Source organism: Sabethes cyaneus, chromosome 3, assembly GCF_943734655.1.
Source record: "Sabethes cyaneus chromosome 3, idSabCyanKW18_F2, whole genome shotgun sequence".
Taxonomy (NCBI): Eukaryota; Metazoa; Arthropoda; class Insecta; order Diptera; family Culicidae; genus Sabethes; species Sabethes cyaneus.
In genome coordinates this window covers 91,904,652-91,930,192 of record NC_071355.1, presented here as the reverse complement: position 1 = coordinate 91,930,192, position 25,541 = coordinate 91,904,652, and the positions used below count along the sequence as shown (strand labels likewise).

Here is a 25,541-nt window from a genome sequence, read left to right as displayed (position 1 = left end):
TAATAAAGTCGATTTCGTGCCAAAAGAGGTTAGCCCTCCAATTTGTACGGACTACGGAGTTTCGATAGGGGGACTGTCAACAGCACTAAGGAAATGCGTTCAAAGTGATAGAAAAAACATGCTAATTCAGTCGCATCTTCAACTGTGCAAGGTCTGATGAGTTCTAATCGTTCGAAATTTTATCAGAACCAGACAGATGCAAAAGTGTTATACTGTGAAACTTAAAGCTGAATAAAAATATTACAATCCAGTCATTTATGTGTTTTTTGCAACACTCCAGTCCTAAAATTTAGATTGTTCCTTACATCCATTAACTTATAGCCAGACTTAAATCGATTCCGCAAGCAATAGAGCTGGGGTGACCAACCTTAAGGAAAAATTTACGGCAGCTAGAAAAATATATTCATGAGCATCAAGATAGAATCCTTTCCCTACCTCCGTGAATACAACATTTTGTAAAGCTCTTGTTTCTAATAAATTATTTATTTCTTAAACGTTTCAGACACAAAAGTAATAGCCATTGTATTACTGTCAGAAGGTAAGTATTCGAATAACCATAAGTCCGTCGAAAACACCAACGATTGTCCTTCGTGCAATTCCGCTTCTAATCTGTTGCAAATGCTGTAGCATTTTCCTTTCGGTATCAAAGCGAGCTTCAATGATTCTTTCAACTGCATGACGATGACAAGTCCGTCCAGTTTCAGTGATTTCCAGAACCTGGTCGCGTAACTGTTTGACAACAAAAACCATGTAGTATACGGCATTTCCAGATGAGCCGCATAAAAGTAAGGTCTTTCTAGTAAACGCCTGGTATGCTTAACAGTTGACAGCTGGCAATTCCTGAAATGCACAAACCAAGACTCGTTTGGTTCCGAACGAAGAAGTATTTCGTAAAGTGTAATAAGTGCATTATCAATTTCTCTAGAACTGTGACCATTAAATAACATATTCGATTGTATATTACAAGGTCTTGACAGCAACAGCGGCTCGATCGCTTCAATAAATTCGGTAACATTTGACGATGATCTTTCGAACCACTTTAGATGAGAATCTAAAACAATCGCTGGTACATTTCTTAATAGATGATGATCGTTCAGATATTCGAATGTTACTTGATTCACCGATGGTATTGAGTCTGTAAAGAAAACACAAACAAACAACTTTACAATCAGGAAACATTTCACATTTGCAGTTTAAAAATGATTAACGCTGGAATTTATTCACTACGAAAACACCATTGGTAAAAATATAGAAACGCTCACCTACTGCCTCGCAAACGTTACAATCTTCAGCTAGCAGATTCATCGTACGAAATAATTTGCCATCTTCGTGAGTCCGTTGCCAGGGCAAATTTTTCACTAAACATCGATCTTTGTAATGTGATCGCCAGTCCCAGTATGGTAAAATTTGAATCATTGCCAGTTTCCCAACAGCTGATGCGTTCCAATTTAATACAGGAATATAGTAAATAGCGATTGATGTTATTATAACCAAAACAATTATCTTGATTCTCTTAATCCAGTAGTTCCGAAATAGGTGCCATCTTAACGGAGAAAATATTTTGTACAATTCAGTTTTCGTCAGGGCAAGCTTATCGATAGAATCCAGTAAGCTTTGAAATTCGTGATCCAGTTGCTGAACGGATGTTACGTTCACTTCCTCTGCCATTCTGAACAAAACTGAATCATTGCAATTCGGTACAACGACTAACTACATGTTGTCGCATCTGCAGTTCAGTTTTCCACTTGATTAAACCATTTCCTATCGAATAATTTGATTTACGCTCGGATGGTAGCGAAACGCTGGTGCCGGCTGTGAGATAACCGCTCAAGGGATTTCAAACAGGGCCGGTACTTTCGTAGTGCAGAACCGGTAACTGCGTGGGCAAAAAACAGAAGCTTTACATAAAAATTTCATTTACTTTTATTTATTATGTAATATTTTATAATATTTCATTTATACCTATTATTTATATATAATTGTTTGGACAAATGATTTTGTTGAAACACACAAACATTTTTCAGGTTATTGCTTCCTGAAAAAGGACAGAAAATTAGCAGCATTTTTATGCAATTTTTCTTAAACCTAAATTTGTTGCAGTATACTGTTTAAATTAGAGAGAAAATTTGCAATGCCAAAAAAATATTCTAGTTTTCAATTTTAGGCATATAATATCCTAACGAATTGTATTATTTCAATTACAGCTTAGCTGGCGAGCCTAACATTTTTTATTAGATTACATTACATTACACTATTCGTTGCGAAAAAATATGAAAACCTGAGACCCTTCGACTTGTTTTGTACTGAAACATATCAAACAGTTTTCAAGTTACCAACCAGTCTTTTATCCCTTTTGTTGAACAAAATCTACCTGAAATTAAGTTTACCTTTTACAATCCTGCTCACCCATGCTTCGTTTAGCTTCGCGCTTCGGTGCTTATCGATAAATCCGACTGCACAAATGGTTGAAAAAATCCATCAAATATTGAAAAATACCTTCTAATACAGACGATCCAGCTATACTTGCCAATAATAAGCGATTACTCTTGCAACAAGCAAAATTCAACTTATAAATGCCCTGTTTAAGGTTTATTAACGAATAAATCTACCGAAACCGAAACAATTATGCTTGTGAAATTATTAGGAAATTGGAGTTCAGCAATGACTTCAAATAATTTGAATAAATTCTAAAATTAGAACGGCTTTCCTTGGAGACGAACAATTATTACAATTCAATTATTTTTCATGGTTTATAAGTGGTATTTGAAAAATAAGGACCAACAAATAAAATTGTAATTTTTCTGTCTTAAACCCGATTCTCTTCAAACTTTCCGGAAATGAAGCAGGGGTTCAGTACTAATTTTTGTTGTGGTAAGGAAAACCATTTCAATTTCATCATTTCTTGGATGGATTTTAACATATATGAACATATATTGGATGGATTTTAACATATCCAAAAGTTATTGTACTGATTTGACTCAAACACACTTACCTTCCGATCCGGAACTTCGATTTCACTAAAAAGTGATAATTATAAGTATTTTATTAAAATAACGCCACTGACCACATATTCGTCGTTCCGTTTTTAAATCCGTCCATTGAAATTTTTCTTCGTCCAAACCAACAATGTTTACGAAATGAGCGCGTATGACGCATTTCAACCTAACTCGACTCGACGATTGGCATGACCCTCTCAGAATACAACGAAACTTTGTGTGTGTAAAGAATTCATATAAATAAACAACTTTGTACACTTAGTGTTTCTAGACTAGCTTTTGGAAAGGGCTTAATTTTTTCTCTTTTTTTATAAAAAATATAACTCGAAAACTATACTGCCGCTACTCGTATATCAGTCCCATTTCTATAGTAAACTCCATAGGAAGTGGGACTGTTATGCGAGTAACGACAGTATAAGACCTACAATAAATGATCTCTGGAAGATTTTTAGAAAATATTCCCAGGCCATCCCAGAAATTTAAGATAGATAATTATGTGATCTACAAGTCTTCCATACATCGCAAAGTGCGCAAAATTAAGGAAAAAATGGTTTTCTAACAAAAATTTTTTCATGTCTCTCCTTTACAAACAAGGATTGTTCCTTTTTCTTGCTAAAGCACTAAGGAATGTTTATTTGCAAAGTCGCTAATCGAACCTACTTAGCTGGACCTCATGTCCAGCTATGATCATGGACATGAGCTCTCATAAAAAATAAAAAAATTGACACAGGTTTTCAACGTAGAACTACGTTTTTGTTTTCTATATTGGGGTGCACTTTAGGAGTTCGAGAAATGAACATGTAACGAAAAGTGATTATGATTTGCGCGCTTATAACTAAGTAAAGTGTACTCAGATTTTGAGTAGTTTTTCAACCAAAAAATTGGTAGTAGGAACTTCAAAGTACATCATTTCTCACCAAGAATAATTCAATTATCGGTAGCAAGTAGTCAAAATTGATTGAATTTTTTACTCAAAATTTGAGTTTGTACACTTTAAGGGCATCTTGAGTAGTTTCAACCAAGTTTTAGCTGAATCCGATCTTTTTACAGGTAGATTCATTTAAGAGTGTAGGAAGTGTCATTCCCGAGCAGGGCCCGGCATCGTCGAAACAAATAAATGAAACTGATTTTCTTTTACCTTCGCTTCATACATGAAGTGACTTGCTTCATTTGTTGAACAGAACGTTTCAAGCAAGCTTGAGTTGAAGTTGGTGGCTGTTTCAATTGACGACGGCAGAAAGTCAGGCACTATTTGTCGACATTAGCTAGGTTATCTTTAATTTGCGTTGCATTGTAGGAAATGTTATTTAAATTCAATTTATTTGCATTCAAAGTTTCTGGCCTTCTTCTGAATATTTGATAGAAAAGTACAAATGAAAAGTTGAAACCGATAGTCATGATGAAGTGAAACCCGTTTCGCTGACGCTGACTCAAGCTAGTTTGAAACTGAAGCGGTGCTGCTTCTATTGAAACCGTAGCTTAACGGCTTCATTGTTGAGTTGAGTATGCAATTGAAGGTGACGTTGTCGGGCCCTGTTCCCGAGTGTTATGTGATGTACTGAAAGTGAACTAGTTTGTAAGAGTGTAAAACTATGGTTTCAATTATCCCTACTCTTCGATTGATCTTATCATTTGAAAATTAAATCTAGACAAAGTTGATGTCCTGAAAGTAAACCGTTGAAGAAAAGAACGCAGCTACCTCTCCTCTCCAACCGATCATATCGATATACTACTAAAATATATTCTAAGCTGAAGTCTTATATATAAACGTGGTAGATGCAATATTCTAGCATACTTTACTTACTTATTCAGCCGAGAGCCGGGGTGGCTCTTGCCGTATCAAGAATTCCTCTCCATTGTACTCGGTCCTGGGCTACTCGTTGCGCGTCTCGACACACGCAAGTCGGCTTCAACCTGGTCGAGCCATCTAGAACGTTGAGCCGCTCTATTCCTGGTCCCGATGGGGTTCTTGAAGAGAATGGATTTCACTACGTAGTCGTCCGGCATCCTTGCGACGTGGCCGGTCCACCGTAGTCTCCCAACTTTCGCCAGGTGTAAGATGGGAATCTCTCCAAGCAGTGCCTGTAGCTCGTGATTCATACGTCTCCGTCACTCTCCGCTTTCCGTTTGTACTTCGCCAAAAATAGTCTGCAACACCTTTCGTTCAAAACCGGCAAGTGCACGTATGTCTTACGTAAGTAAAGTTACTGTCTCTAGTCCGTAGAGGACTACCGGTCTGATTAGCGTTTTGTACATCGTCAGCTTTGTGCGGCGGCGTATGCTCCTTGATCGAAACGTCTTGCGAAGGGAAAAGTAGGCTCGATTTCCAGCTTGAATGCGTCGTTGGATCTCCTTACTCGTATTATTGTCGGCGGTGACCAGAGATCCCAAATATACGAACTCATCTACCACTTCCAGTTCATCGCCGTCAATAGTCACTGTCCGTGGGAGGCAAACGTTACTTTCTCGGGAGACTCTTCCTACCATATATTTGGTTTTCAACGCATTAATTTGTAACCCTATCCTCCTAGCCTCTGTTTTTAGTCTGGCGTAGATTACCTCCGCCGTCCCACGGTTTCTAGTATGATGTCGAGGTCGTGTGCAAAGGCTAGGAGTTGGCTACTCTTGCTGAAGATCGTTCCTTTCTCTCGTTTCGATGCCCGCTCACCGGGTCACACTTTCAATAGCGATATTGAATAACATACAGGACAGTCCATCCCCTTGCTGCAACCCTCTACGCGATTCGAAAGGACTTGAGAGTGTCCCCGAAACGGGCACGTAGCACATCACTCGTTCCAGAGTAGCGTTGATCAGCCGCGTCAGTTTGTCCGGAGTACGTCCGTACTCGTGCATTATCTGCCATAGCTGATCGCGTTCAACGGTATCGCATGCTGCCCTGAAATCCACGAAAATATGACGCGTGGACACGTTGTACTCTCGACATTTCTGAAGGATTTGTCGGAGAGTAAAAATTTGATCCGTAGTAGCACGGGCCCCCATAAATCCCGCCTGATACTGCCCTACGAATTCTCTTGCTATTGGGGATAGACGACGCAACACAATCTGGGAGAGCACCTTGTAGGCGGCGTTCACCAACGAGATGCCGCGGTAATTACAGCAATCTAGCCGGTCGCCCTTTTTGTAGATGAGATAGACTATACCTTCCATCCACTCCTCCGGTAGTTTCTCCTCCTCTCAAATCCTAGAAACTATCCAATGAAGTTCCGTTGCTAGCGGTTCTTGACCATTTTTGTAGAGTTCTGCCGGGAGTCGGTCCGTTTCGGCAACTCTATTATTCCTCAGCAGACCGATTTCTCGTCGGATCTCTTCGAGATCGGGAGCCGGCACGCTATTGTCGTTTGTAGGTACTCCCAGGTTAACTTCCATTGCATCTCCTGCTGCTATATCGCCGTTGAGGTGCTCATCGAAGAACTGCTTCCACCTGTCGACCACCTCGCGCTCGGTTGTGATTAAATCCCCTCCCTCGTCCCTACACATGTCAGGTTTTGGTGTGTGGGCCTTGCAAGTTTGGTTCACCTTCTCGTAAAATTTGCAGGTGTCATTCTCCCGGAATAGTTGTTCAAGCTCCTCACGATCTCTGTCCTCCTTCTGGCGCTTTTTCCTCCTCAGGATCATGTTCAACTCATTACTCACTCGTCGATACTTGGCCAAATTCTCTCTCATGGATATGCTCAGATAGTTTTCCCAAGCTCTTTTTTTCCTCTCTATCGGTTCTTGGCATTCCCCATCAAACCAATCGTTTCGTGCACTCGAGGTTTCCACACCTAGCACCGCGGTTGCGACTTCTTTGACGGCCGAGCGTATCCTACTCCATCCGTTTTCGAGGGTCGAAGCATCTAGCTCCACAGAGGAAGGCAGAGCTCCATCCAGTACGCGCGCGTAGTTTTCGGCAGTTTGCGGGTTGTCTAGTTACCGAATGTTCAACCGAGGAGGGCGACTTTGTCGCGCTGTATAAACCGTCGCTAGTTTTGAGTTTTGAGTTGGTGATGTTCGAGAAAAACCGGCCCTTGATGAGAATATGGTCGATTTGATTCGAGGTTCATTGGTCAGGTGATCTCCAGGTGGCCTTGTGGATATCTTTGTGGGGAAAGAAGGTGATTTTGATCACCAAGCCTCGGGAAACCGCAAAGTTGATGCATCGCTGGCCGTTATCATTCGTGTCAGTGTGCAAGCTATGGGGCCCGATCACCGGTCTATACATTGCTTCCCTGCCGATTCGGGCGTTCATATCCCCGATGACGATCTTGATGTCCGGTTGTGAGCAGCTGTCGTACGTTTCCTCCAGCTGCGTATAGAATACTTCCTTCTCTTCGTCGAGTCTACCTTCGTGTGGCCAATGCACGTTTATGATGGTGTAGTTGTAGACGGCCTTTTATCCTCAACACGCACATCCTCTCGTTGATCGCTTTCCAGTCCATTACGCGATCCTGCATTTTGCCCAACACTACGAAGCCCGTTCCCTGCTCATTGGTCGCTTCACCGCTCTGGAAAAATCGGGCTTTGCCCTTGGAGGTAGGGGTAGGAGTTGCTAGATAAGAGGCTAGGAACCGCAATGGGGCCTGTTTTACGCATTATCAAACCATTTACCTACCGAATATTCTAGCATGTGAGGCACAAATTTTCATTGTTTATTTAAAGACTAGCCATGAAATTCTTTACAAGGTTTTGAGTAAATTGCTGTAAAGTATAAAAATAACAGAAAAGCAGAGTGCTAAGAAAACCTCCAAAGTATTTAGAACGATAATATTAATTGAAAATCTTCCAACCTGCGTTATTTTAACTAGCATTTTATATCTTAGTTGAAAGACAAGCATATATCAAAGCGATATTCCATAATAAATGGCGTTTTTAACTATTTTCGAATAAATTGATAAGAGTGAATTAGTTTTGTGAATGCTAACCCAGATCAATTGATTATTATTTACTGTTTAGCCAAAAGTTTTGCGTTAAATGACAAATAGTTTTTTTTAACATTTAAACAAGTTTTAAGCCAATAAACGTATAACGATTGTCAACTATTGTGTAGTTTCAAGCCAGTTATCTAAAGTTACCTGGTGCTACAAGCCATTCAAAAATCTACAAAATGTGGTATCACTACCAATCATCATAGGAAGTGTGATTGTGACTTGATTGTTTATTTCATAAGAGAACTACAAACTAGAAGAAACCGATACACAAGATACAGGCATTTGGAAAGTAAAATCTCGACCTCATCGAAGTTATAAGTTTGCGTAATAAACTGTGGAACATTTGAAAAATGTCAGCGCGTTACCAAATTGCATCTACATTCGTAGTTCGAAGTTAGCGCTGCGTTCGTGCCCTTAGGTACAGACCTTCATACTTTTAAATTTTGAAACACTATAGCTCTAGAAATAACCGCTAGTTCCGCTAGTTGAGTAGATTATAAGGAGAGCCAATCTGATTCAATTCACGGATCCCTTAAGGGGAAGATAGAATATATAGATAGAAGATAGAGAATATAGAAGATATTCTTGGGAATACCTAATAATAAAATATTTGTAGGTAAAATGTTATTTTCGTACGCTTCTCGAAGGCTAATGAATGATTGTTACATAAAATGTTATAGGAGTAACATAAATAAATTTCTGGTTCTGCATAATTTTAATTTTAATTTTCCTTATTATCTCGCCCAAATAACTGTTAGTACCATCATCCGTGGGAAATAGCCAACTTGTTGAGAACATAAGGATAGGTCAAGGATAATAAATAAAAAGGAAATTTGCCTCCTTCCTCCCTCTCTCTTTTTTTACGTAACTTTAGTTTGAAGAATGGAGAATGGCAGAGACCAGAAAATTATTGTAGCCTCTTATTTTTCTGATACCTGGATTGTAAAGGTGCTTCCGTCATCAACGGCATGAAGTCACATTTTGAAGCGATTGCGTCGAGTTCAGCGAAATAAAGATAGAAATTTCTCTCTTGCGAGAATCAAGTTCTTGGAGCGTAGCCTCTCTGGGATCAGCTGATTTCATAGCTGTGTTGTGATATTATGATTTTTTGCTGTTTGCATTTGCTATTTCTATTTCATTTGAAGCGGCATGCATTTGCCATTCAGTCGGTGTACCGATTTTGCCAAAGCCGGTTGTATTCAGTTCTCTAGCAAGTTCCGTTATTCACCGTGACTGTGCAAATATTTGCCAACTTTTCTACGTGCTCTAAACTATCAAGTTGCTGTTATTTGGTGACTTCAACGATTGATACAAAAGAAGCCAAGTGCATGTAAAATTCAAGTTGACATTTAGTGTGAAAAGTTTTACGAAATAAAGATGAACAACGAATGGAGTATTTTGCACCAAGTACCAAAGTTATTGGAAGAAGAGCATTTTTTCCAAATTACAAATGGTGAACCAGTTGTAAAGTTTGAACATCCACAGGAATTGAAGGTACGACTTTTGAAATCGGAATATCTCTGCTCTATTGTTAGAATTTTAAAGTCGCAAAAAATTAAAATATTTCATTCATAATAATTTCCTTCGCAAAACGTGAGTGCTAAATTTACACCGAGAGCATGAGACATCTCTCGCTGTGAAAGCACGGCACACGCCATTTGGTTAGCCGCATAGAACAGAAGACCTGTTTTTGGCATATCAAGTAGATTCTTTTTAGAAATTATGATCAAATTAACATAAAAAGCGAAATTTCACTGCTACATTCAATTTTCCAACCTGACCTTCAGGTTTTTTTTCGCTTCCCAACCTCCCAACCTCCCAACTTCCCAACCAACTGTCAATGCAAAGAGCAATTATGGAGCTACTGTTACGATTTTGTTAACTCCAACATTCGTTTCCAATCGAAATTCAAATATGTGCCGGCTGGTTTATTAGACCGGGAACGGTGGTTTTTTTAAAGGTTTTTTGAAAATGTTCTTAAAAATCAGGGAGCAAAAAAATGGTTCGGCTCTATTTAAAAAAAAGGTGGTTTATCTATTTTGGACAGACGGAAAAATCAAATAGAAATAACCAAAATAGAGTACGCGTAACGCCTGTCCAAAATACATAAATCACCTTATCGGCAAAAAATTCCCTTTTCGATTTTCATGGAAAACAAATCATAGGAAGTAACGAATAAAATTAATTGAAATAAAAACGCTTAATACACTTAAAATCGTTTCAAAAAACTAACCAAATATTTCCATATGCAAATGAATTTACAAAAGCAAACTATTAACAATTTCTATTTCTATTAACAAAGAGTTAGGAATAGCGAGTTAAGCTCAATGTGGGGTACACCTATGTAGGACAGGGCTTACTTCTTTTTTAAGCCTAGCATCATTTCTCGACATCCTAGAAGAAAGAATTACATAACTAATTCTTACCAATTATGCACTATACTATGATTGCACATTCCATTCGTGGTGACAAATTGGTTCTTCAGGTTTACGTAACACCGCAACAGGGTAGGTCCAATAATTAGAAGCATGCCGAAAATACCATCCAATGCCCGGCCTATGTCTCACAATAAAGCACCTCACCCGTAGAAATACATCATTCGAAAAACGCTACTTTGAAAACGACGTTATGAACTTGGATACATGAGCAACATCAATAGCGATGAGCACAATTGTTATCATCAGGACAATATACAATATAGTAGCTACTTAGGGATACTTTATACACCAGAAAGTGATTTGTTTACGATAGATAGCGACTTGGTGCCCAATGATGAGATCATCATTCATCTATCTGTAGGATAGTTTTGATGCTATCGTTTGCGGTTTGTATTAAATCCAGAATGTATGATTTAGTGCACAAAGTTGGGAGTTTGATGTAAAAATAAATAGTTAATTTGTTATCGTTGCAGTGGGACAAGTTTTTTAAATCGAAGATCAAGTGATATAATATTTCAAAGCAATTAGCTTAGCAAGTTCACATAGATTTGTTTCATTGTCGAATTCCATCTACGTAAATACTTCTAAAATGTACAACATATTCTACGGAACATAGAACAAATAAACATAAAACAGAGGGGTAGCCATCAAATATTCTTAAGGAGGGTTAACCAAAAAAGAAAAAGAAGCTTTATGATGCCGCCTAAATGTTCTACCGACAGCGTCTGCGTCATCGATAGAGATAAATTGACTGGATTTATTGAATATCACGCACCACCAGTTGAACACTGTGCGGATTTTAACGTCTTCTGGCGCAAATGTTGAACAGCAGGTAAGAAAGGCCATGCTGGTCGGAGTCGTCTGTCAAATTCGAAAGGGTCCAAAAACCCACCCAAAATTCGACGTCCCGGATTTGGATGGCTTGTCCCAGAATACCAAGTGTCCCGGAGAGTGTCCCCCATTGGTTGATTTTTTTTATCATGCTTAAACGCTCAATGTTCAAACACTCAGTCAAAACGTTACCGGTAAGTTCTTTGAACTTTCCAAGAAATTCTCTAATTATTGTTGAAACATGTGAAACAATTAATGTAATTTTGTACTAATTTGCCTCTAAATAAATTTCTTTTACACTACAAGACCAATATAGCAAATAAGAGCTGGGCTAGCTAGAGCTGTTTTAAGCAGTCACATCATTGAATTCGATTTTGGGCCACAAGTCGCCAATTTCCTTGGCGTATCAGAAATTCAGAAGTCATAATTCGCTTCCGACTTGGTCAAGCCAGCTCGCTTGCTGGGGTCCTTTGCTCCTGGTGCCGTTAGGGTTGTTGTAAAGTACCGTTTTCATCGCACTGTCGTCCGACATCCTTACGACGTGTGCGGCTCACCGTAGCCTATTGACTTGGCAGATATACAATGGAAAGTAATGCTTATAGCTCCAAACAGTGCCTGTAGCTCGTGATTCGTATGCTGCCACTTTCCGCTTTCAATTGGTACTCCACCAAATAGCATCCATAGCACCGTCCGCTCGAACACGACAAGGGCGCGTATGTTCCTGTGAGCAGCGCCACAGCGTCAAGTCTATAAAGAACTACTAATAAGGGTTTTGTAAATCGTCAGCTTCGTACGGTGCCGTATGCTTCTTAATCACAGAGTTTTGCGAAGGGCAAACCAGACCTGATTTCCCATTTGAATGCATCGCTGGATTTCCTTACTAGTGCTGTTCTCCGCGAACACCAGCGATACCAAATACATTAACCCAACTACTACAAACTAGAACGTCGCCGTTAACGGTTACCGTCCGTGGAAGGTACGCTTTGGTAGCCTTTGTGCCTCTTCCTTTCATGTGTTTGGTCTTCAATGCATTTATTTTTATCCGAATCCTCCTAGGCTTCGCTTCCAGTATGGCGTAAATTACCTCCTCCATCCCACATTCGTTCAAAAAAAAAATCTGGTTAGGTTACATTAGGGGGAAGGAGCGGCCTTACCCGTTAGAGGGTTAAACAGGTAAAAATCTTAGTGGCCTGCGCTGTACTCAAAAGTAATGTCCATTCAACTCAGTATTAGGTTACACGTCGCCAATCTTGTAGTCTGCGTATAATCCACAAATCGAATTCCTCTTGGTGGATCCATCTTGTCCGCTGCATACGTCTTTTCCTTATTCCTGTCGTTTCGTTGCAGAGAATCATTTTCACCGGACTGTCGTCTGACATCCCTCGACGTGCCCAACCAACCATAGCAGACCGATTCACATGGTTTGAACTATAGTGGTTCCCTCAGCAGCTGGTGCATTTCATAGTTTGTTGGCCTTTTCCACCTTCCGTCATTCACATGCACTCCGCCGAAAGACATCAAAGGCTTACTGGTTTCTCTCTTGTTTTTCGAGCATAATTCATGTCTCATGCACGTGCAGAACAGCTTGGGCAATATTCTTACAGTTACCCCACTCACCTCACTTCACTTATAGGCCCTAATCTTATAGACCTTCACCTCACCTTACAGTTCCCATTTGATTTGTACAGTAACCCAGATGTGCCGAGTCACTTTCCAGCATTATGCTCTCACCGAAAAAATTAGGTAGTTTCAGTCACCAGAATAAGACTCCTGGTCTTACTATTTACTTACTTACTTACTTTAGTAGCCGAGAGCCGGAGTGGCTCTTGCCGTATCAAGAATTGCTCTCCATTGTACTCGGACCTGGTCTACTCGTCGCCAATTCGTTGCGCATCTCGCAAGTGGGCTTCAACCTGGGGTGACATTGCGATTCTCGTTTCGAGTGATTTTGGTTCGTTTCACCCATTCGTATAACGTGATCGAAACGAACCAAAATGCAGCGTTGCCAGATCAGTGGTTTTCCCGCTAGATTTAGCGGGATTTCAAGTCGGACAGCGGGACTTAATAACCAAACAGCGGCTAGCGGGAATCTAGCAGTTTTCTTAAATAACTCAGCGGGATTTTAGCGGGATCTCGATTTAGCGATATTTGGTAGGCAAAAAGATTGCTGAAAGGGAGGTTGACAGCAAAACGTTTCGTTTAGTGACATTCTAACGTCTGCTCATGCATTGGCAGATGGTTCAGTATATTCTGTTGATTATAAATCTCCGTGGTTTTTGCCTAGAATGGGATAGTTCTGACAAATATTCATTAGAACTTACTGAAAAACAAAACCACCAAACTAATCCGTTTCGCACTAATTCGTTGCCAATGGCAAAATCCAACTGATTCATGAATTGGAAACAAAACAACACTTATGTATCTATATACATCACAGGGCCTTATTCTGTAAGTCACGTCGAGCAACTCGGCTCGACTCAGTCACTGTCGTGTGTCGAGTACAAGAAGAACAGGCAACATAGCGGCTCAATGCACGATCAAAACAAAGCTAGCTCTGGCGTCATTTGCTAACCGTTTAGTCACTAACTTTTTGGCAATGGACTTAGTCGTGTTACTCGACAAAATTGGGTCGCGTGTGAATTACATAATACCAAAAGTCGACTATTCGAGCAAAGTGACACTCGACGTGACTTACAGAATAGGGCCCATAATTTGCTATATACCCCAGCATTTGTATGATAACAAAACCAAAACAAATCGGTGCTTTGAAACATATCACCAAAAACCATAACCATTTGCCAGCGATGCTGAAATTTTGCATGATTTATATCATAGCTAGATACAGAAAAAGAATTTGTGCTAAAAGCTTCTTTCGAAATTTTCGCCTGTGTTCTTAGACTCCTTAATCTTATAATTCTTGCGAAATTTCGCAGTAAACTGTCATTATATGAGGGATATCAGAATATTTCGTTTTCTGTTTCCTGAATCCAAAGACTTCGTCAATATATTATGCAGTTAATTTGCAAAATGTTCATTCAATTGCAACCTCTCAATTTCAGCAGATCATCTTAATTTCAAAAGCAAGCCTTACTGAAATGAATATTTTTTTTATTCTGCAACAGAAACGAAAGAATAATATGACTTTTGATTCAGCGGGATTTCTAGCGGGAAATTGATCCTGGCCAGCGGGATTTCAGCGGAAAATCAAGCTCTGGGCAGCGGGAAAATGGGCAATCGACCTGGTAACACTGCCAAAATGACTCGAAACGAGAATCGCAATGTCACCCCTGGTCGAGCCATCTAGCACGTTAGGCCCCTCAATTTCTGGTGCCGGTGAGGTTCTTGAAGAGAACGGATTTCACCGCACAGTCCTCCTTGCGACGTGGCCGGCCCACCGTAATCTCCCAACTTTCGCCAAGTGTACGATGAGAATCTCTCCACACAGTGCCTGTAGCTCGTGATTTATACGCCTCCACCACTCTCCGCTTTCGGTTGTACTTCCATTCAAATACGGCTAGTGCACTTATGTTCTCCGTAAGCAACGTTACTGTCTCAAGTCCATAGAGGACTACCGGTCTGATTAGTGTTTTGTACATCGTCAGCTTTGTGCGGCGGCGTATGCTTCCAGATCGAAGCATCTTGCGGAGGGAAAAGTAGGCTCGATTTCCAGTTTGAATGCGTCGTTGGATCTCCTTACTCGTATTATTGTGGGCGGTGACCAGAGATCCCAAATATACGAACTCATCAACCACTTTCAGTTCATCACTATTAATAGTCACTGTCCGTGGGAGGCAAACGTTGCTTTCTTTGGACCCTTTTCCTACCATATAGTCGGTTTTCGACGCATTGGTTTGTAACCCTATCATCCTAGCCTCCGTTTTTAGTCTGGCGTAGATTGCCTCCACCGTCCCAAGGTTTCTAGTAATGATGTCGAGGTCGTCTGCGGAGTAGGAGTTGGCTACTCTTGCTGAAGATCGGTCCTCTCGTTTCGATGCCCGCTCGCCTGATTACACATTCAATAGCGATATTGAATAGCATTCAGGACAGTCATCCCCTTGCCGCAACCCTCTGCGCAATTCGAAAGGACTCGAGAGTATCCCTGAAACGCACAGAGTAGCTTTGATACCAAATCCTAGAAATTATGCTAGCGGTTCTTGGCCATTTTTGTAGAGCTCTGCCGGCAGTCGGTGCTTTCCGGCGGCTCTTTCATTCTTCTGCTGACGAATTTCTCGCCGGATCTCTTCGAGATTGGGAGGCGGCACGCTATTGTCGTTTTTAGGCACTCCGAAGTTAAATTCCATTGCGTCTCATGCTGCTATATCGCCGTTGAGATGCTCATCGAAATACTGCTTCCACCTGTCGACCTAACACCGCGATTGGGGGTTGGGGCCGAGCGTATCATACTCCATCCATTTTCGAAGGTCGAAACATCTAGCTCCACAGAGAAAAGCAGAGCTTCATCCAGTACGTGTGCGTAGTTTTCGGCAACTGGCGGGTTGTTTAGCTGTCGAATGTTTAACCGGGGGCGGCTTTGTCACGAGGTATAAGGTATAGTTTTGAGCGCACGTGTACCGCTACTAGGTAGTGGTCCGAGTTGATATCCGCACCCCGTAAGGCATGTACGTTGGTGATGTCCGAGAAAAACCTCGATGAGAATATGGTCGATTTGGTTCGAAGTTCGTTGGTCAGGTGATCTCCAGGTGGCTTTGTGGATATCATTGTGGGGAAAGAAAGTGTTTGTGATCACCAAGCTTCGGGAAGCTGCATAGTTGATGCATCGCTGACCGTTATCGTTCGTGTCGGTGTGCAGGCTATGGGTCCCGATCACTGATCTATACATTGCTTCCCTGCCGAGCTGGGCGTTCATATCCCCGATGACGATCTTGATGTCCCGTCATAATCAGCTGTCGTACGTTGCCTCCAGCTGCGCATTGACCGCTTCCTTCTCGTCGTCTCGTCGTGTAGTTGAAGAAACGGCCTTTTATCTTCAACACGCACACTCTTTCATTGATCGCTTTCCAGTCCACTACGCGGTTTTGCATTTTGCCCAACACTACGAAGCCCGTTCCCAGCTCGTTGGTCGCTCCACCGCTCTGGAAAAATTGGGCTTTGCCGCCACGGATCCTGCTCACCTTCTCGCCTTTGCGACAGATCTTCTACAGTGCCACAATGCCAAACTTTCGGGGTTCTAACTGACCGAGCAGCATCCTGTTGCCACCAACGAAATTTAGCGATCTGCAGTTCCAGGTACCAAGTTCCCATTTCATGTCCTTATTTCGTCGCTTTGTCCATGCTGAATGTTCCGAGTAAGATTTTCTGGACTCTTTTTAGTTTTTAGGGTTTAGGTAGGTAGCCGTTCCAACGCCTACGCTACCGAGTCTCATGATGGGGCTGCCATCTTACAGTGTCGAGACACACTGTGCCTCCTTCCCTGTTGGTATACGACCTTAACCCAAGTAGCACTTGTAACTAATCATAAAAATAAAAAAATACAAAAAGGTTGCACAGCAGTTACATTTAGGATACTTGTAACGAGTTAGGTTACATAAAATTAAAAATAGTTACTTTTTAGTTTTCTAGTGACAAAAATCTCAAAAAGTTACCAGGTAGTTACCAAATGACCAAATTGAAACCTTTTTCCAAACTGTCATCAACTTGTTGGTCGCAAAACAGTTAATTTTCCGTTACGAGCAGTTACGAAGTCAGAAAAAGTCGGCTAGTAACATTTTCGCAACAATTTGTTCACTGTTCCTTGTAAACACAACGGATTAAGGAAAAACTAGACCTGAAGAATATTGCTAATGGTAAAGATAAACAATTGGTACACGGGTTGTGAAATGCTCTTGTAAATGCGTTTATTTACTTAATTGATGGTACTTGGAATCTTCTCCGCCCAGACATTGGTATTAAGTAAACAAATGATGATTATTCTCAAACGTCAAAACGATCAAGTTACATCGAAACGAAACCGGCAATGAAAATAGGTTACAGTGTAACTTAGAAATGACGACATAAGAAATAAGTGACTACAACAGATTTAATATTGGTTACCGTATAACCGATACCGTAACCAGGTCGAAGGCTAAGGTTACGTACAACTAGAATGTTACTGAAATGTAACCTTCTATGATTAACACTGGTGGTAACTGTTTTATTCAAACTGAAACTATTCTTTGATATTAAATTAACACTTTCTTTTCACAACAATCACTAAAAATACCTTTTCCCGATATCAACAATGTGAACAATGAACAATGGCTGCTTAAAATCATTTCATGCAATATGCCGAAAACGATACAAAACTTCAAGGACGATGGTGTAGTAGTTAGAACCAAAGGCAAAATGGCTATGAATTTTACTGTGATAGAAGTGATAGCGAAAACAACTTGATTTTTAATGGTTTCTAGGTGAATGCTCCACTAATTCATTATTGCTAAGAATAAATTTAAAAAATCAAAAAATTTAAATTTAAATTTTTATATTTGATTTACAAAACATCAATTTTTCAAAGAAGTAAGTAACGAAAAGCTATATTAAATAAGAGCGCGTGAATTTTTCAAAGCTAGAATCATGCATTTCACCATAAATTTGAAACTGCATTAAAATTTGTGTTGAAATAATAATTTATACACTCTTCTATATTCAACAGTTAAATTTACTGCTTGACGTTGACAGCCATAGATTGAAATAATAAACCTGCTACATTTTCGCTATGCAATAAAAGTTACAAGATAACTAATTTGCCACCAATTGAAAGTCAATTTACAGTTTATGTGTAACTTCAATAGTAACCATTTTGTAACTATACATGTTACATATTGGTTATTGAGTAACTGTTAATGCAACCAGATTTAGTTACATAAGTTGCGCTATTTCGGTTACACAACTGTTATATTTTAGGTTACTGTAACCGAAGTTTTACATTTAAATTTGTCGCATATCAGCCACTGCGACTCAATTGTGACAACGTGTGCTACTTGGGAATTTCCACCGGGGCTGAATACCCGATCTTCGCCAAGGTTGCTCGTATTCCGGCTGGTGCTATGTGGGGGTAGGAATAGGAGTTGCTAGATAGGAGGCTAAGGACCACTATGGGGTCTGTTTTACGCATCATCCAACCATTTACCAACCAAGGCTCCTGGTCTTACGGATATAATTTACTGCCATAATGCTTTTCTATATTTCTCTGCTAGTATCATTCGCCTCTATTCTGCATACCGATCGGACCTGTTCCAATCAGAACTGTATGCTATAAAACACATCGATCGAAATGCAGAATATGGTTGTTGATCGGAACGAGCCCGATCGGAATGTAGAATCGAAGCGATTATCTGTGGTTAGTACTTATGGGAAGCCGTATTCACAGCCATCCTGCGGTACTTACTGTGACCGTCTTCGTGAACTCCTCAGCACCTCACTGCTATCTCGACTTGATCGCCAGTTACACGCTACCGATGATCTACTCGATATTGAGTCAACGTTACCTATTACAAACTTCAGGCAAACCAACGCCTGACGATTATGCTCAAGGCTTCGCTTTTATGCAAAATGTTTGTTAATAATCTGCCTTGTTAATCGCGATCGATTGTATCGTAAACTGATTTGAAATCAATTAATGTATGGCTTCGTTTTATTCGTGACACTTGGCGGCAAAGTATTTGGGAGAGTGCCATGAGGTGGTGCTCAACAGCGTGATCGCGCGGTAACTGAAGCAAACCAGTTTGTCGCCGTATTTCTAATTTTGGAACAACCACAATTCTACCTAAATAACAACAGAAACATTCCTTTCATCCACTCCTCCGGTAAACGCTCCTCCACCCAAAACATAGCAATAACCCAATGCAGTCACTAGCCAGTACATCGTCACCATATTTCAAAAGTTCGTTCGGTAATTTGGCAATACTTGTGGCTTTATTGTTTTAACGCCTTCCGATCTCCTCCACAACTTTCCAGGGGCAAAAGACGGTCATCATCTGAACGTGATGCTAGATCTATCGCGGTTAAGGTGCTCATCGAAATGGCAAACAGCACAAATTGAAGTTATTTACACTGATATGAAAACCGTCTTCGCCTTCGTATTGATAATGGAATACTTCTTTGTAAATTGCGCAACCTGGATCCTCTTGACGATTCGTTGAAATCGTTGAATTCCCACCTGCATACAACCTTCTTCGCAAATTGCTAATAATTCTGGAGTACCACAAGGAAGCAGCATGAGACCCTTATTGTTTATGCTGATTTCATTAACATGACTCTGTTTCTAGTTTCTAGCTGTGCATTGGTATGTGCAAATGACCAAAAATTAAATTAGTTCTAACTAGGAACCGCAATGGAATGCTGTCATTGACAAGCCTGATTTTGTTGGGCTGATTTTGATTGATGTGAAGTTTCACCGTATTCTAAAGGCAGCAGTTCTATTCGCTTATGTCGGTGTTATTTTTGATTTCAAGCTTCCGCGCCGTACCCCAGATGGTCATCTTTAAATCTGCCAATGCAGTTTAAAGCTCTTCATTGTTCCATAATTTGTTTACTACAGGAAAATCGCAATCTGGCATGATTTCCACATCAGATGTCTTGTAAGTCGCGTATTTAATGTCATTTGCTTATCAGGAACCTATTACCGCATAGATCTTAATCTATTCGGAAGGGTTGAATCATTATTTCATTTCAATGACCTAACGCAGGACTTTGTGATGAAACTGTAGAGGTCAAATATGTTTATGCCATTTATTAAGATATTATTTTCGAATAAATATTAATTAAATAAATGTCGAAGAAATGATAATCATCATAATATAATAATCATAATATAATAATTATAATGTGAAAGCTTATGATTTTAAATTGTGCATTTTTGAAGAAACCGTTCAGATATTAGCCATCAAAATCCTTTTAACCTTCGTAACTTCCGGTTAGACACGGTTCGACTTTAAAACTGTCTCTTTGTGGCTCTCATCAAAACGTTAGAAATTACTTGTTTGATTTGCCCTACATGCGTGTACATGCATATACTAGAAATGCATTCTTATCGAAGTAGTACCCTATCAGTGCAATATAAATGAATGTTATTATTTTTATTATTTTTTATTAGGATTTAATTGATTTTACCATTGACAATACCGAGCCACGCGACCACATTGCTATCGAGAAGCTAATCAAAAAAGTATTGCACTACTCAGTCAAGACAGGTCATAGTAGCTTCCACAATCAGCTATTCGCTGGCGTTGATCCGTATGGTCTAGTTGGTAGTTGGATCACAGAGGCGCTCAATACAAGCCAGTAAGTTAATCTAAACGATAGTGGCTTTAGTGACCTGCTGATTGTTGCAAATTGTCATTTCAGATATACGTTTGAGGTCGGTCCCGTATTTACATTGATTGAGGATGCCCTGATTGAAAAGTGCCTGCGATTGTTCGGCTTCACCAGCGGCGATGGACTGCTTTCTCCGGGAGGATCCATTTCCAACATGTACGCCATGGTTGCTGCAAGATACAGAGTACTGCCTAACATTAAGCGTACCGGACTTGCCAATCAGCCAGTACTGGTTGCCTTTACCTCCGAGGATGTAAGTGTTTAGCATACTTTTTTGTTTTACAGTAATTTTAAAACAGGTACAGCTTTTTAATAATGTGTCCATTCAAAGACGAAACTTGATGAATATTGTACTGGACGAGGGCTCTCGTTATCTAACTTTATGACGTCTTATATTTCAGGCTCATTACAGCATCAAGAAAGCTGTCCACTGGTTGGGCATCGGAATGGACAACCTTGTTCTAGTAGCGACAGATTCTCGTGGAAGAATGCTTCCTGAAAAGTTAGAGGAGGCTATTGAATCGGTACTTCAATCAGGACGCAAACCATTTTTCGTAAATACCACGGCTGGAACGACAGTTCTTGGCGGGTTTGATCCATTCCATGCAATAGCCGACATCTGCAATAAATATAAACTTTGGATGCACGTCGATTCCTGTCTGGGCGGAACAGCAATCCTGTCACAAAAGCATGCCCACTTACTAGATGGAACTGAGCGGGCTGACTCTATAGCGTGGAATCCACATAAAACTCTTGGAGCACCGCTGCAATGTTCAGTCTTTTTGCTGAAATACAAAGGCTTATTGCATGAGTGTAATTCCGCTAATGCGGACTATCTCTTTCAGCAAGATAAATTTTATGATGTATCATATGATACCGGCGATAAAAGTGTACAGTGTGGTAGAAAGGTAGATGCTTTCAAAATATGGCTCATGTTCAAAGCACGTGGTACAGCAGGATTAGCTGAATTGGTTGATAATGCTTTCGATTGTGCCAGCTACTTTGCGGAAGAGGCGAAGAAGCGACCAGGATTCCGTTTGGTTACAGATAAGCACCAGTATACCAACATCACCTTCTGGTATATACCTAAGAAAATGCGAGTCGTCGAAAGTTTAGAGGACAAAACTTGGTGGGCAAAAGTTTATAAGGTAGTCTTTATTGCATTTAGTACAAACTTTTTTCAAAACTATTTATCCCATTTCAGATTACTGCCCTCATCAAGGAGAAAATGGTCAAACGTGGTTCAGTATTAATAGGCTACGTCCCACTGCCTAGTAAGAAAATTGGTAACTTTTTCCGCATGGTCGTTACATGTCATCCCAAACCAACCTACGAATCCATGCAGTATGTTCTTGATGAAATTGCTCGTGTTGGAGAAATGATCTAAATAAATTAAAATAAAAGGTATAAAATATTCTTCCAATTAGTATCTAAAAATATTTTTATACTGGAAGCTTGACAAGCTTTATCGATATCATTTTACGGATAGGCTTTGCTGTAGCCCTTATCATGAACATTATTTACAGAGTAACTTTTACGTCGTTACATTTAACAAACGTTCTTCTATTATCACGCAAACAAATGAATGTGAAGCGTGCTTTTTAAATAACTAACCAGACGTTGAAATTTGCATTTGAGAAGCAAAACACTTTTCTTTAGCTTTTAAGTTGCTTATACTACTTTATTAAAAGTTAAGGTCTATCTGTATCCATATTTGTAATTTAGCAAGAAAGTTTCACGGAACTCAACATGAATCTGATATGAACTTCAGTGTTTGCATCTTAAGATAATCTAAACTAGATTCGCTTTCATCAGGAATTGACTATAATAATATCCCATCTGTTTCTCTGTCGACAACCAGCACCAACGATAGTACAGATAACAATATCTGTATTAATCAATTTTGGTGTTTGAGAAAGATTTTATAAATACGGAAAAATAAAACTGACCATTTGCAGAATTAGGGGCATAAAAAGTGATCAATTATAGCTTTTAAAGCTATTAGTTTATTAACTGTTTTTTTGAAATAATATATACACCAGTGCGATACCTATTTCAAGTTCATTGTTATCCATCTTGCCTTATGTCGACCTCTCCTCATTATCTAAAAGTCTTGTTTGCAAGAAACACGTTCTAGGGCCCAATTCCCAGAATATTCCACAATGAGAATGCCTATTTTACAAAACTATTTCCACGTTGGAACACGTTGCAAAAGTTACGACTGATCCACCCATTTGCCTAAACATCCGGATAGTAGGATCTAGCCGATTAAACTTCAAACTAATATGTATGGCAAAATATCAGTAGTAGTTCGGCCATTACAAATATTTTATAAAGTTTTTGTCCTTCTGTAGTATGGCAATTAAAGGGGGGGGGTCAAAAAAACGTGATTTTTATAAAACAGCAAAAATAAAATTAGTGATTTAAGCATTTTTACTTGAAGTTTAATAGTTAAAACCTAATCGATTATTGCTTTTTATATACACGTTATTATTTTGAATGAAACACCCTACCAAAAGAGCGACAAAATTGAAATAAATGTTTGTTACCGTTTTTTGGTCATTACATTGTTTGAACTTCCACTTCTGTTTCGCGCTAGAAGCGTTGAAGCTCGTTTCTCGAGTTCTTTAGGCTATAGATCTCATAAAAAATTGATTTTATGCAAAAAAAATCGACTAATGTCCAACCAATTATTTTTGGCCCCGCGACTTTTAGAGCCAATTTCGAAGGGTGATGGCAAAAACTAATCTGCAATGGCCTTATCCTAGTCAAATTAATTGTTCGTCGGAAAGCTCAATTTCGAAAGCAGTGTTTGCCAAAGGCGGGTTCTGTCTATAGAAATATATTCACTCACTGCATTCTTGCCAATCTGCACACAGCGAATATATTTTTATAAACAAAATATTTGTTTCAAACAAAAAACCTGCTTCTGAAATTTGCAGAATCGATGACGATTAATTTCACCTTAATGTCACTTCATGACTTCATTCTATTTCTCTGAAAGTAAGGCGCGCTGTTAGCAAAACAAATAGACATATATTCAAATGTTATTTAATTCGTTTCTCACTTTTTCATATGTATCAACCCAGACGAAATGCATGAAAAGATTTTTAAAGCGTACTAAGAATAACGTACTTAACAAGAAAACCATCACATACAGCCAATGCAAATAGACGATACAATACACTATTGCTCTTCCGTACAGGTGTGCAGGTAAGTCGCATCATTTTTTCGATCGGATCCGCTCAAAGTCCTGTTTGCGTCGGCTTTTGACGGTCTGTAATGTGACTAGCGAAGTCAATCCAGAGTTTAGCTCTTCCAAAAATTCGGATTCTGCTGCAGCCGGCGTTGAAAGTTTGTGAACCAAGTTTGTACCGTCGACAAAGGCACAAACGTTTCGTTAGGGTTTGGAACCATCTGTGATTGCGTCAACGAAAAGCTGCTTACGAAGTTGAAAAAATTTTCAATCATTTTTTGTCCAAACTGAAAGTACGTATCAGAGCTCGCCTACAAAAATAGCAAATTAATAAACGTATAATGTGCTCTAGCATAACTTAGTTCTAACCGTGGCTGGAGTTTGCTGTATGAGCGCTGCTTCCGGCTCGATTGAAACTCCGATCTGGGCAATGTGTGATATAGGCAGGTTTGTGCCGAAAACATTCACCGGGCTTTGCGGGACAATTTCATCTAACTTTTTTAGCTGGGATATTTTGTATATAGCTGAAGGTTTACTATTAGAAATATATCCAAGAAGCTGCCAAGTCGGCGGTGCATTTGGATCTGGCCAGCTAAAATAAACTGTTTTATGCATTAGCTACTATCGTATTAGTTAACAATATAGGAAAACTTACCAGCACCGGCCGTTCCCTCAGGGAAAGGTGTAGTGCCAGTTAGAAAAACAACCACGTGATTTACGTTATCAGCTTCAGGAATATTGATTAAAAACTTCGATTCTGATATTTGTTGGAAATCAGTTTGAACCTAGAATAAGAGCGAATGTTATCTATGGCCCATGATTTCGTATTTCGTCGCATTCACTTACCAGTCTACCTGAGACAATTACACCTAATGCATTCAACATATCGTACAAATTTTAGCTCATAAAAATGTTATAAAATATTGCGCCGGTAGAGCGTTAATTGCTGAATAGCATAAATTAAAAGATTTGCGGAACAACGCTTTGTACGGTACGAAAATTCAGTTTGGAAAGTTTCTCCTGCATAGAAAAAAATGTACACAAAATAATGACAGCTCGAAGACTGATTGACAGCATACAAGTGCGCGAGGTTAGCTCATGTTTACTGAAACCATACTCAGGGATGCCACATATAATTCTGTGTTTTTTGTTGGAAAAATCTGACAATCTGTACGGCGAGGAAAAATATCTGTGCAAAAATCTGTCCAATGCAAAACAATGAGAGTGAAAGAGATAGAGAGTCATTTTGCTGACTATTTCCGTCTCTTTCACTCTCATGTAAAAGCTCAAAAATCTGTTTAATCTGTATAATTTGGCGAAAATCTGTATTCTGTGCATACAGATTCTGTACAGGCGATTTCTTTCAAATATCTGTTAAACACAGAATAATCTGTGCATGTGGCAACCCTGACCATACTATACACGGAAAACTAATAAAACTCAGACTTATGTATTTTTCACACCCTATAGGCATCTCTATGCAAATTGCATCAAAAACGTGAAATGCAAAATCTTGCTAACGGTTTACGAACAAAATTCCCGTAGCGAGCAGTCAAATATTCATGTTAACTTTATAGCGAGTTGTCAACCGTCATAAATTGGCATGACCGCATTAATAATTGACAGCTCGCTGTTGGGATTTTACTTGCATGCTGTCTGCAAGTTTCCTGCATTTCGCGTGCCAACTATAGAGGCAGAGTCCCATTTATAGCAAATAGAAGATAATAGGCCCTATAAATAAAAGAGTTTACTTTATTTACCTGCGTGACAACCAAACATTTTTGTTTATGAATATGAGTAAAATTATATAACCTTTGTAGTAGAAACAATGCATCTACAG

The 25,541-nt window shown here is 39.6% G+C and overlaps 3 protein-coding genes across 3 annotated transcripts; 1 reads left to right on the top strand and 2 right to left on the bottom strand.

The window, feature by feature from the left end:
• Positions 1-482: 482 nt before the first annotated feature.
• LOC128739878 (uncharacterized) lies at positions 483-1,668 on the bottom strand. The gene is made up of 2 exons (XM_053835380.1): positions 1,263-1,668; positions 483-1,135 (listed from the first exon to the last, which is right to left on the bottom strand). Exons 1-2 carry the CDS (start codon positions 1,666-1,668, stop codon positions 483-485), a joined length of 1,059 nt encoding a protein of 352 aa, XP_053691355.1.
• Positions 1,669-9,126: 7,458 nt separating this feature from the next.
• LOC128742700 (acidic amino acid decarboxylase GADL1) lies at positions 9,127-22,466 on the top strand. Its single transcript, XM_053839139.1, has 5 exons — positions 9,127-9,418; positions 20,285-20,472; positions 20,536-20,758; positions 20,907-21,653; positions 21,710-22,466. Exons 1-5 carry the CDS (start codon positions 9,302-9,304, stop codon positions 21,890-21,892), a joined length of 1,458 nt encoding a protein of 485 aa, XP_053695114.1. The 5' UTR covers positions 9,127-9,301; the 3' UTR covers positions 21,893-22,466.
• Positions 22,467-23,568: 1,102 nt separating this feature from the next.
• LOC128743322 (protein OPI10 homolog) lies at positions 23,569-24,723 on the bottom strand. The gene is made up of 4 exons (XM_053839876.1): positions 24,548-24,723; positions 24,357-24,486; positions 24,071-24,303; positions 23,569-24,012 (listed from the first exon to the last, which is right to left on the bottom strand). The coding sequence occupies exons 1-4, from the start codon at positions 24,584-24,586 to the stop codon at positions 23,815-23,817; spliced, it is 600 nt and encodes a 199-aa protein (XP_053695851.1). The 5' UTR covers positions 24,587-24,723; the 3' UTR covers positions 23,569-23,814.
• Between the last annotated feature and the right edge of the window lie 818 nt (positions 24,724-25,541).

Bases quoted from the DNA above. Each gene is read 5' to 3' on its own strand.
- LOC128739878 (XM_053835380.1), bottom strand. From the start codon at position 1,668: ATGGCAGAGGAAGTGAACGTAACATCCGTTCAGCAACTGGATCACGAA. The intron at 1,136-1,262 runs GTGAGCGTTTCT...TTTTCTTTACAG, and splicing joins TAACGTTTGCGAGGCAGTAG to ACTCAATACCATCGGTGAAT.
- LOC128742700 (XM_053839139.1), top strand. From the start codon at position 9,302: ATGAACAACGAATGGAGTATTTTGCACCAAGTACCAAAGTTATTGGAA. The intron at 9,419-20,284 runs GTACGACTTTTG...ATTTTTTATTAG, and splicing joins AACATCCACAGGAATTGAAG to GATTTAATTGATTTTACCAT. The intron at 21,654-21,709 runs GTAGTCTTTATT...ATCCCATTTCAG, and splicing joins GGTGGGCAAAAGTTTATAAG to ATTACTGCCCTCATCAAGGA.
- LOC128743322 (XM_053839876.1), bottom strand. From the start codon at position 24,586: ATGTTGAATGCATTAGGTGTAATTGTCTCAGGTAGACTG. The intron at 24,304-24,356 runs GTAAGTTTTCCT...TGCATAAAACAG, and splicing joins TGAGGGAACGGCCGGTGCTG to TTTATTTTAGCTGGCCAGAT. The intron at 24,013-24,070 runs GTTAGAACTAAG...CTATTTTTGTAG, and splicing joins TACAGCAAACTCCAGCCACG to GCGAGCTCTGATACGTACTT.